The sequence below is a fragment of the Cynoglossus semilaevis genome, chromosome 14 (assembly GCF_000523025.1).
Source record: "Cynoglossus semilaevis isolate Cse_v1.0 chromosome 14, Cse_v1.0, whole genome shotgun sequence".
In the NCBI taxonomy this organism is placed as follows: Eukaryota; Metazoa; Chordata; class Actinopteri; order Pleuronectiformes; family Cynoglossidae; genus Cynoglossus; species Cynoglossus semilaevis.
In genome coordinates, this window is record NC_024320.1 from 17,696,053 (window position 1) to 17,707,674 (window position 11,622).

At 38.6% G+C, this 11,622-nt stretch overlaps 2 protein-coding genes across 4 annotated transcripts in view; one reads left to right on the top strand and one right to left on the bottom strand.

Annotated features, from left to right (window-relative positions):
• The window catches only part of LOC103389898 (synaptic vesicle glycoprotein 2C-like), a 35,333-nt gene extending 34,165 nt beyond the window's left edge, over nucleotides 1-1,168 (top strand). For 2 of the 3 annotated variants that reach the window (XM_025062532.1, XM_017038913.2), the window contains one exon: nucleotides 430-613. In XM_025062532.1, the coding sequence (XP_024918300.1) occupies nucleotides 430-613 (184 nt within the window). Of the gene's footprint in view, nucleotides 1-429 lie in introns of all 3 variants that reach the window. The other variant, XM_017038912.2, reaches the window with a different exon arrangement.
• A 3,130-nt stretch (nucleotides 1,169-4,298) lies between these two features.
• On the bottom strand, nucleotides 4,299-7,082 carry LOC103389899 (proteinase-activated receptor 3). Its single transcript, XM_008325522.3, has 2 exons — nucleotides 6,788-7,082; nucleotides 4,299-5,762 (listed from the first exon to the last, which is right to left on the bottom strand). Exons 1-2 carry the CDS (start codon nucleotides 6,852-6,854, stop codon nucleotides 4,717-4,719), a joined length of 1,113 nt encoding a protein of 370 aa, XP_008323744.1. The 5' UTR covers nucleotides 6,855-7,082; the 3' UTR covers nucleotides 4,299-4,716.
• Nucleotides 7,083-11,622: the final 4,540 nt, after the last annotated feature.

The following is an 11,622-nucleotide window of genomic DNA, read 5'->3' on the forward strand; positions in this document are numbered from 1 at the left end:
GCTGGCGGGCCACAATTGTCCTAAAATTGAACAGGGGGCGCGGTCAGGAGCAAATCTAATATAAATAACATGTAAAAGTCATGCATAAAGGCTAAAATGCTTTTTAGCCTTCTCTATGCCATCTATAGGGAAAATGTGGAAATTGTAGCGAAAAGGCAGAAATATAATCACAATACAAGCTTTTATCTATATTATATAAATAATATAAAATTTAAAATTTAAATTATATAACTTGGACACTCGGATTACAAAGCTAAACGGGCCGCATCCGGCCCCCGGGCCTTAGTTTGCCCATGCCTGCTCTACAATACTAAAGCAGAGACATTTATAATAATGTGATCATTATTGTGAGATGCTCATTAACATTGGCTGATAGCAGTAGATCATAAAGGTACATTGTATTGATCACTGCCCTCCTCTTGTTTGCAGGGGCACGGGCTTCGGCTTCTGTAATGCCATCTGTAAGCTGGCAGCCGTGTTGGGAAACCTGATCTTTGGCTCTCTGGTCGGCATCACGAAGGCTATTCCCATCCTGCTGGCGTCGTCCGTGCTGGTCTGCGGTGGCCTGGTGGGGCTGCGGCTGCCGGACACGCGGGCCAACGTGCTCATGTGAACGTCTACCAAAAGCAGTATTGTTGTTTACCAGGTGTCCACTCGTTTTGCTGAATAATGTGTTGTATAAACTAGAGTAATTCAAATTTTAAGGGCATTATCACAGGCACAGGCTGAGATCTTGCCTTGAACATTTAGTGTTCAATCAGGTGGGCTCTGTCCACAGTTTTACACAGACTGTTATTCTGTCTTTTCTGAGTGAATCACCTGGTAAATTGGGGAAAAGTGCAGTCTATTTTAATTGAGAGCTGCGGATATAAAGAACTTGAGGGCGGTGTCAGTGGTCAGTCGATGTGGATTCTGTCATGAATCCAATAAAAGAAGGTCAATACTTGGTTACAGAACTCTGTATATCAGCAGCTCTGCATATCTATTCACCACAGGCTGTTTCACGCAGGCAAAAAAACAAACTGCATTGCGATGCTGCAAAAGGCATGAACAAGTTGACATTAATATCCTTAGTTCAGTTCCACATTTCAGGAGACATGCTTATTGAAAGGCAATGAGCACTTAGAGCCTAGTAGATGATGTTTTGAATCAGCTGCTTAGTTTTATAGACATAGCCTAGTAGATGATGTTTTGAATCAGCCGCTTAGTTTTATAGACACCAGAGGCCACACATTTATGAATTATTATAAGATTGGTGTTTAATTTGAAATCTTGGATGTCCTAGATGTTTTTCTGCAGGTTCCTTTTGTTAAATTGTGGGTTAATATCAAGTGAATTTGTGTTCGATCAAAATAGACAGTCTAACCGATCTCTTAAATTAAGTAAAAACATAAAAACACATTAAAAAACTAAATGCTAATCGTTTAAACACTTCCTGATGTTTCTGTCTGAAATTAACCTTTTTTAAGGCTCTCTGGTAGATTGGGTTTTCCTCTTTTAATGTTTAAGCTAAATGCTAGACAGGCTATGCTAAGCTAAGTCAAGGGGCTCCTGGCTGTAACACTTTGTTTACAATAAAAGGGTAAAACAATCAATTTTCACTCACCAAAAAAGTGAATAAGTAATATTTTATTATCTTAACACTTCCTGAAGTTTATAAATCCACTCCTATGACTTTTCTTTTTTTTACAATCTGCTCTGGTGAACTAGGTTTTCTATTTTCATCTTTAAGCTATGCTAAAATAAGCTAAGCTACACCAAGCTAACGTGCTTCTGGCTGTTACTCTGTTTACAACCAAACGGTAAAATAAAAAACAGTCCCTTTAATTATTGATCACTCTGTAGCAGCTTAGACTTTATTTATTCATCCATTTAATCTCTAGTCATTTATTTAAATATTTAGTTGGTTAGTTAATTAGTTCAGGTAGTTATTTGGTCAGTGTTAAATTGTGGTCACTATTTCTCTCTCATCTGATGTTCAAGCCTTTTGCAGCAACATGTAAGAATAAAAAGGCCATAGACTTAAAAACAAACAAACAAACAAACAAAAAAACACCATAATGAAGTAGTAACTTAGTTCAAACTCAACTCCAGCAGCTACATTTCTAACGAGCAAAGAAGTTTACATTTTCTGCTTTTTAAAGTAAGACGATTTTTGAGATTGAGAACTGTTTTTCGTCCGACGCTTCCTCCCTCCTCCCTGGTGTCTGTGATGTTTTGATGTTTTGTCTCGTGGCACTGAGCTCTCACCATAAGGGCTTCGCCTGCCGTTGTTGTCAGATCCTGTCAAAAAGAGTTTGAACTAGAGAAACCTCTCAGATCCTCTCTTTGTATTTTTGCCGCTCTTTCTGTCTTTCTGTCCTTCCGCCAGTCTTGTCCCCTTGTCCTCAGTTTAACCCCTTCCTGCCTGGCTGCTGCTCCCTATTGAACTCAAAGGCCTTTCTCAAATGTGGTGCCTACCTCTCTCTGCTCGCTCTCTCTCTCTCTTTCTTAGCCTTTATCTATGTCTCTCTGCCTGACTGTCTTATTTCTTCCTCTCTATCTTTTCGTCTGTCTGTCCCTCCCAATCTTGCTGGAAGCTTTGCTGCTCTGCACTGCATTTTGTGGTGTCTCAGATCTTGATACTGCAGTTTGTGTTAGTGTGTGTGTGTGTGTGCCTGCCCAGTGTGTGTGTGTTACGTTCTTTTCTACACTGAGGTGTTAAAAATCTGAATCACACAATAAAATGAATCTCAAAGCCATGCACAAAGGGTCAGTTCACCCAAATCAAAAATAAGACCTCCCCCCGCCCCACATACTGTACACACACTACCTAGTCGCTGTATACTGTAGCTGAGTACAGTTTGAACTGGAGGTTCAAAATCTGCAACATTTACCATTAAAAAAATATTCAAATTATAAACAAACTGCAATGCATTTAAGCATTCAGGTTGAAGAAGAACCCAGTGTAATATCTTGGGGGATGGGGTGGAGGGATGGGGGGGTTTCTGAGTTACCTCTGTGCTATATTTTTCGAGTGTGTGATTTGAGTGAACTAACCCTTTAAAATCTCTCTGGTCAATAGTACTCTTGCTGCAATGATGTAAAAAAGCATACACTTATTTCCATTTATCAGTTGATACAAAATGCTGACTTCTAACTTTATCATAGGAGAAAAAAAACCCACAAGTTTTGTTCAAACAGGTCAACAATTATAATAATCACTGATGACGATCACCACAATTGTTGTTCTCTTGCTAAAACATTGCGCAATTTTGTTTCAAGTTGCATTTTTTTTAAATGACTGAACTGCAACTCCCTGAAGATGAGTGTCCTGATGAGTACATCTGAAGCTTTATCTGTCTGCTCGTCTGCACTGTGCCCTGTTCCAAACACCACCAGCTGTGCTTTACAGACTTACTGTTTCCACAAAAAAGAAAAAAAAACAAACAAACAAACAAAAAAAAACAACCCTGCATGGTCGTTACTGAACCTCCTCTGTACCGTGTGTTTTTGCTCATTCTGTTTTGGTGTCGTCTCTGTTCCTCTGAATGAGGAAAACCGGTGTTTGATTCCAAGGTGAATGTTTCATTCGTGTGTGTCGTCAGATTTGTTGTGGACAGGTGTTTGTTATACCGAGGTGACTTCCAGGTCGTTGTAAAAGGGCATGCCGACGTCTGGTGAGACGTGTGTTCTGCAGCTGGAATGTTCAAATCTGCTTCTCTGGACGTTTCCATTTTCTTTTCACTTGTTGGCTGAAGTGGAAATTCTATTGGTTTGACCCAGATTTGAAACACTCTGCTCTCATGAATAATAAATGGAGGTGTGTGTTAAAAAATTATAATCAATTGCAATCGACATGATTTATTTTAATAAGAAAAGGTGGCAGTGAGTGCAATGCGAAGGTGGATCTACATGTTGAATAAAGAGTTTCATTTGATCAACTGTTTAAACGTTATTCAGTGTGTTCAGTGACCAAATGTAGCAGCCCCAACTTTGACCAGAAGATGGCACTGTGCATTTGTAAAAATGATACTGCACAAACTCATTTGACAGGTTTTTGTTTCATACAGCACTTTTATTTTGAGTACTAGTTTTCTGAAGTATATATATGTGTGTATGTGGTTAATTGAATGAATATATTGATTGTTCCATATTTCACATAATCTTAATCAAGTACTACTCTGTGATTACTCAGTGTTGAGTATTTGTCACTGACACATCGTGTCACATGACGGGCAGGAAATACCAACTCAGTGACAAATAAGTGAAAATTCTGAAACCTGAAAATCTGAAATAAGATTCCTTTGAATATATTGTCAATTCATATTGTCAGTTTTTTGAAAACCAACTAAAAGTTTATTAATTAATATGTACAAAATATTTTTATATTACAAAGGAAATACAGTACAAGGGCAAAAGTTGACATACAGACGACAGGAAGAGAACACAATAGGTTTGTTATGTGACATAGGCCTTGTTGAAATGCTTTGGTCCTGCAAAGCCCTCAAAAGTCCGAGAAAGATTATGGTTGAGAGTATATTCCAGTTCTATTGTTTTGATCTATGTACAGTCAATTTATAGCTATTTATTTTTATGATGGGGAACGTCACATCAACTGGATTAGAAGGCTTTTATTTCAGCCCAGACCGTGTTTGCATTTACATAAGCTCCAAAACAATTTAATAAAAACACAAACAAACAAACAAAACCCAAAGCCTTCAAACCAACTGGCTGTTAGACTGATATGCTAAGGGTTTTGCCTTTGAATGCTCTGAAATATCGTGTGGAGCCTGTAGATTTGGACATAAGGACAAAGAGAAAAGGGTCCAGACAGGCATGGAGGCAGCACAGACACACCGCCAAATTAAAGTACAAATACAAGTTCTCTGTTCTGTCTACAAACAGTTGCACGTAATGCAGGAAGTGCAGAACTCCAGCGGGGGTGAAGCACACCAGAAAGATGACAAACACCAGCGAGCTGCTCATGATGTATAACCGCCAGTCGTGGTGCGACTGGTTGAGCTCACGGATGATTTTGATGAAGCAGAAGACGCTGGTCACCAGAGGAGCCAGGAGGCCAAAGATGGTCAGGACCAGGTTGTAGTAAAGCAGGAACACGTGGGAGTTTTGTCCCAGAGGGAGGACGTCGTGGCAGGTGATGCGATGCAGCTCAGGAAGCCAGTAGCTCTGCTGGACCAGGAGTTCTGGGACGACAGCGGCTCCAAACACAGTCCAAACAGCCACGGCAACCCAGAAGGTACATAACCTCTTTGGTAGGGTTTTGTACTTGAAAGGGTGCACTACAGCCAGGTAGCGCTTAATGCTAATGCAGGCCAGCGTCTGGGCAGAGCAGTAGAGGTTGCCATAGAAACAGGCCGTGACCACCCGACAGGCAGTGTCCCCCAGAGTCCAGTGGTTTCCATAGAGATGATAGTGGGCTTTGAAGAGGAGGGAGAGGAGCAGGAAGAGGTCGGAGACGGCCAGGCTGCAGTAGAGGATGGCAGAAGACACTTTCCTGATTTTAGAGCCCACTGTGTACAAGATGGCAACATTGGCTGGAACCCCAATAGCAACCAATAACATGTAAACAATGGGAATGAGCCTTGTGGTTAAAGGGCTGCTGAGGTAACGCACTGTGTTGTTGCTGAGAGACGTCAGTGCTGGAACAGAATGAGGTAACATTGGAGCCAGAGTCCCATTTTGGACAATTTTGTAAGGCTTCCCAATGAATGACCTGGGCAAAGGAACATCAGAGTCTGAGGCTTTGGGTCTTGATTTTCCTGCAAGAATAAAACAAACAAAAAAAAAAGTCACGAATAAATCTTGTGGTTTCAATATCAGTTATAATCACCAACTCTTTCCTAAAAATTATTTAATAGACAAAACAATGTTTTAGTTGTCATGAAAGTCAAGGTTGATGATTTTAAAAATATACTCAAATGGAAATAAACTACCCTCAAATTTTAAATACTTTTTTTAAGCAATATGTAAAAAGAAAAGGTGAATTTCTCCATGATAGCATTTCCTATCCATTCTTTTTGAGGCAATTTGAATAAAAAGTGTGTAGTTTTGTTGACCAATGCCATAATATTTCAATTAAAAGAAAAAGTGTAGAAAGCTGGACCACATTGTTAAGTTAAATTGGTGTTTAAGTGAATGTATAAATTAATTATATAAATATAAAATACATAAATATACAGTATAACACACAGTATATATATTTATGCATACACATACTATGTATATGTATACATAAAGTATACATTTAAGTGATGAAAAACATTACAGAGTTTTAAAAATTTACACTGAATTTAATATTCAAAAAAGTAATGAACATAGAAAAATTTAAAAAAATATAGAAACTGTATTGAATAAGTAATAAGTATATTACTAAGTATATATATACTCAGTATTAAGTAATTGACCCATGTGAAAAAATGTTGGAGGAGTGACTATCTGTCACTACTTTTCAATCTTTCTCATGTTCTCCATTATGTCTGAATTTAAATTTTACAAATATTACAACATTTATGTATTACATTATACATAAAGTTTACATAATTGATCATGTCATCATTGGGCTTCACTTGATCAGATTCATCTCATGTTAATCTGATTAAACTCACTGAGCTCTGAAACTGATTTAAAAAGTGAGTCGCTGAGGTTATTGAAAAACCTGACAAGTACTAACTTGCATGCGATTTCTGGCCCCTCCACAGTAACACACTCAACTCAAAGCACGTCACTCCAGACATGTATTCTATAAGAACCATTTTAAATATATATATGTTTTTGTCCCACATACCTTTGTCGTTTTGAAGGGAGCCACTAATGCACAGAACAAAGAAGAGAAAAAGTACGAGTTTCCCCATGATTTCCACTTTGTTTCCACTGACTGAAGACCTGAAGATTCAGTATGTCACACCCCGGTTCTGTTCTGCTCTCCGATCTTGTTGTTTCATCTGCTCCTCATTACACAGTGCTGTGTCTGTTTGTCGCCCCCTATGTGGGCGTATACATGTTAAAAAAAAACACCTCCCCCTATTGACGAGGACTGAGGGGTGAACAGAAAACATCTTCAGCTGTGCTTGGGTTCCAGGCAGTCTCAGTTTGAACGTGTGAGCCTGAGATGTGACGCCCACACAGTGGCAGACTATGTTCCCTTATCGTGTTTTATGGGGTTCAAAGTCTATGGAAATAAGACACACCAATTTTTTATGTCCATCCGCCACCAGCCACCCTCTTTATGTGACAACAAATAGTGTGGAAAAAAAAGTGTAAAATCCTCCACACCATACATTTGACATTTGCTCTAATTTGTCCCGTAACCTAATGAACCCTGGAGGAAACTGTGGGATGAGGTAATAATCAGAAACAGCTCGCTGGGTAAGAGAGGAAATGTGTTTGAGAGCATGATAAGCCTGTCCAGACAAGAGCAGCTCAGTTTCATCTTCATTCCACAGAAACTCAAAGAGACTGTCGAGAGTTTAGTTATTTTTTTATTTTTATATTTTCAAACACAAGTAATGGTCTTAGGGGTCGTTTTTTTTTTTTTTTTCCATTTTAGGACAGAACACGTTGAAACTAGCTAGGTTTTACCATGATTAAGATTTTATGTATTACGCTTTTTTTTGTTTAAATTTACCATAGTGGTCAAACCACTTCACCCCTCAGTTTGTTTGACCCTTATTTGAAAATTGATGACAAATTAGACAAATGAGATCACAACCGACCACAGGGTGAGGACGAAAACAAGAGTCGATAAACACAGGAAGTAGTAAAAATGTCTTGGATAAATTAAAATGTTTGAGTGTTAGATAAAAAAAAAGTCTGGGGGGAGAACAAATGTGTAAATAATTATATGTAATAATAACCAGAAATCAGAAAGAGACACGAGAGAAGAAGAGGAAACACACGATAAAGGGTGTTAAAGTGACCAAAGACAAAATGACATCTGATGTAGGAAGGAAACTGTTACCTCTAAGCGGGGGGCACAGGAAGTAACATGATGTGGGTAAAACATGTGTGGGTGTAATGACGGGATATACAGGGGGTTCAGAAAGAGGGTTGTACAAAATAATAGCAATATGTCTACGAAGAAAAAAACAGTAAAAATTAAAAGACATTGCGTAACACATACGTACAGGGCATTGTAAGAAACAACGGGTAAACGAGATTAGTAATACGTTTTTTGCCATATTTCACACCCTACGATGTCTCCTAAAGGGTTCGTAAAAGGTTCATATACTCGTAAATAACATAATAACTATCGCGTCTCTACTTCGTGGTTTTTGGCCTATTGCGGACGGTTTTGGAACGTAACCCCCGGGATAGACGGTGGACCTCTGAATATGGGATGAATTTGATTAATGTATTTTGCACTACCTGCCACCCCCTCACCACCACCACCACCAATGTATGACTCTAATTCTGTCTCCCTCTGTGACCAGTTTCTCAGTTTAATGAGTCTCCATAATATTTTCATTTCGTTTTAGATCTGTAGCTCCCAGCTGTTCACAGATGTGACCTCGTTCTTGTTTTCTTTTAAACTTGTTTTTTCCCATGGCTGCGAAACACGTTCCGCTGGGGCATCTGTTTGATCTCAGACCCCCCCCCCGCCCCCAGATCCTGCCCAGTGACGTCACCACTGATGCGTCACCTTGAAGGTAGAAAAGAAATGTTGACTTTAACGTCATCAAACATACAAACAAGTTGTTTACAGCAGAAAGAAAAGTCAGAGAGCTGGGGTTTAGTGTCGGATACAAACATATAGTCAGAGACGACAGTGTGTCCAACACCAACACAGGTCTGTGTCGATGATACTGAATCATTTCTTGTCACGTTGTTCCACGAAGCTGCACAAGAAGGAAGCAACATTTTTGAAGTGTGAACAAAAGTGTGTGACAATCGGTCGCAGGGCGTTAAGGTCCTCTTCCTCTCTGCTGTACTTTTAGCGACAGGGGTGCATCTGACTCAAACAGCTGTTTCCTTTTTGACAGTCATCTAACGTCAAGGTGGTGGCTTTCAGTTTTTACTGTGTAGACTAATATTAGATTTCAAGTAAATGAAAGTGTTTCTTCATCGCAAAAACCTGCAGTGAAATCTGAATAAAGTCAGAGGACTGTAATAATAATAATGACGATGATGATGATGATGATGATGATGGATTGGCCTTAAAGTCTATTTGTAAACATAAAGCTTGTACATAAAGTGTTTTACAAAGAGACTCAGCCGTTCTACCCAAGAGTAAAAGTCGTGTTTGTTTGTTTGTTTGTTTTTAACTCTGACTATGTAGAAAATGAAGCAGTCATTTATTTGTCCAACAATGGGGAAATTCACAAATGACGTTGTTAATGTTATCGTTGTGTCTCATCGTTCTGTTCTAAATGATCAATGAAAAAGAAGTGTGACCCCTACAGATAGAAACTGGAAAAACAGCTGCAGTGCAACATCATAGAATTCTTGATATACATGACTGCCTCTGCAAAATGTGACTTTTTGTAAGTATTTTGATAAATTGTATTTTTTTTAAATTCACTTGTATTTAAAAATCTTGTATTATTTAAACTTACCAAAGCAACATTGTTGTGAAATACTAAGGCACAAAAAATCCATTATATAATACGTAATTTATATAGTATAAATATAATATTATATTATATAATAAGCATATTTTAAATATTCTTACAAAATGTTCTAACATACTGTATGTAGTAATATTTTACTAAAAGAAAAATGTCTGGCGTTTGTGTCAAAAAAAAGTTTCAAAAATGTCACTCCAGAGACAAGGAAAGTTGAGAAAAGTCCTAAATAAGCATTGTCTGAAAAAAAAAAAAAAAAAGTGTACATGAGTATACACTTTTTTTTTTGGGGTGGGGGGGCTACATCTCAGTGAAGTCGGGGTAGACTGATGTGTCTCACATTCACTAGTAGGTTCTTTGACCTCCAGTAGCATTTCTTCCCATTTTTTTTAGTCAGCGTTCTAAAATTTCTCCTTAATTCCCAGTTTTATGGAACGCACGATTTGCCACCGGGTCAATCAATCCCTCTAACCCCGCCCATTTGTCCACCTTTCATCACCTTCTCTGTCCCTGTCTGTCTCAGAGAATATTCCAGGGTCTCCAACTGGGCTTCGGACTTGTACGTTTGCATAATGTTCTATCATTATCATGTACGTTTGCATAATGTTCTATCATTACCGCTACGCTTTGCCAACTATATTTTATGTTTATTGCTTGAATTTATTTAACTTACTAAGTCCCAGTCAAGTCTGTTTTACACTTTAATACCTGTAAAAACCCAGGTTTATGTTTGGACAATTATTTATTTGAATTATTGGAACTGTTTCATCAAACTCATACGTTACATAGTTAGTGTGAGTATGATACCTTTAACTGGCTAATCCAAACCAATTGCGCTGTGGCTTTGTTGAGCTGTTGAAGCCACTCACTGAGAACAAAGGCTAATGTCCTTTAGGGAATGGTCTTTCTTTAGCTCTTTGTTCTTGTCGTATTTGTTGTTAAACCCAAACCTGAGTTAGTTAGAGAGCAACAAAATGTTCTAAAAACAAAAAGTGTTTGGACTCGTGCCAGCAACTGCATTCTGGTCCTTATCTCCCACAGTCTACATCCTGCCTTGATGTGTGTGTGGAGGAATGAACTGCTGTTTGTTTCAGAAACGCCCCAGAAAGGCACAGTACAAGACCTTGACCGTTTACAGCTGCAATGTGTGTGAAGTTGTGTCAGGGGAGAACTCTGGTTCTGTCGTTGGTAAACTTTGAACACGGTCACATCTAAATTTCCAAAAAGTTGTATTCTTACAAAATACATTTCTTTCCATAGTACCCCTTCCCTGTGGATTTCTGGGTTATTATTTATTATTTACAAATATGGACAGAAGAAAGACATCCCTGTTTGGACCAACACCAGCCAGTTGTACGTATAACAGAAAGAAAAATTGGCCTTTTACAGTACTTTTACAGAGGAGGTGTGACATTTATGGTCGATTCAACAATTTATTAATATTAATATTTTGCACATTTAGACACATCTGTATAGAATCTCCCCAAAGCAAACAACCCTGTTATTTTGTCTTTCATTGTCAATATACAATAGAAATTTTCTTTGTTATATTTGAGACTGATAAAACATGGTCCATGATAAATATAATAATATAATCACGATTAATCATGATTAACCCACAGCTAGCCTGTGATCAGACAAACACAGGGATGAGAACGTCAAGAACAGGAAATCAGGACCAGGACTGAAATGAACTGTTGAGAGGTAATGTAGGTTGTATTAACCACGGCCTGATGACCTGTAGCTGCTCAGCTGGGAGAAATAAATAAAGCTGAGGGTCAGAGACTTGGCTGGTGGGTGACAGAGAGCAACAGACAAACAAGGAGAGAGAAGGTTAGTTTGGATGAACAGCAGTGCACTGCAGTACACATACCAAGATGCCAGATAACTGATAGAGGAAATGCATTTCCTGGTGTCTGTCTGTAATTCACATTTCAGACCCAAGGGATCTGTAGTTGCGGAGTGAGTGAGTCACACAACTCCCACCTCATTCTGCCTTCTGTCCATTATCTGCTTTAGTCAAACTGATGATCATCCCCATGTTCCTTGTTCCATGCAG

What these genes read in the sequence shown, in the direction of transcription:
- LOC103389899 (XM_008325522.3), bottom strand. Translation starts at nt 6,854, where the DNA reads ATGGGGAAACTCGTACTTTTTCTCTTCTTTGTTCTGTGCATTAGTGGC. An exon ending in CTCCCTTCAAAACGACAAAG is followed by an intron (nt 5,763 to 6,787) that starts GTATGTGGGACA and finishes TTATTCTTGCAG; the next exon opens with GAAAATCAAGACCCAAAGCC.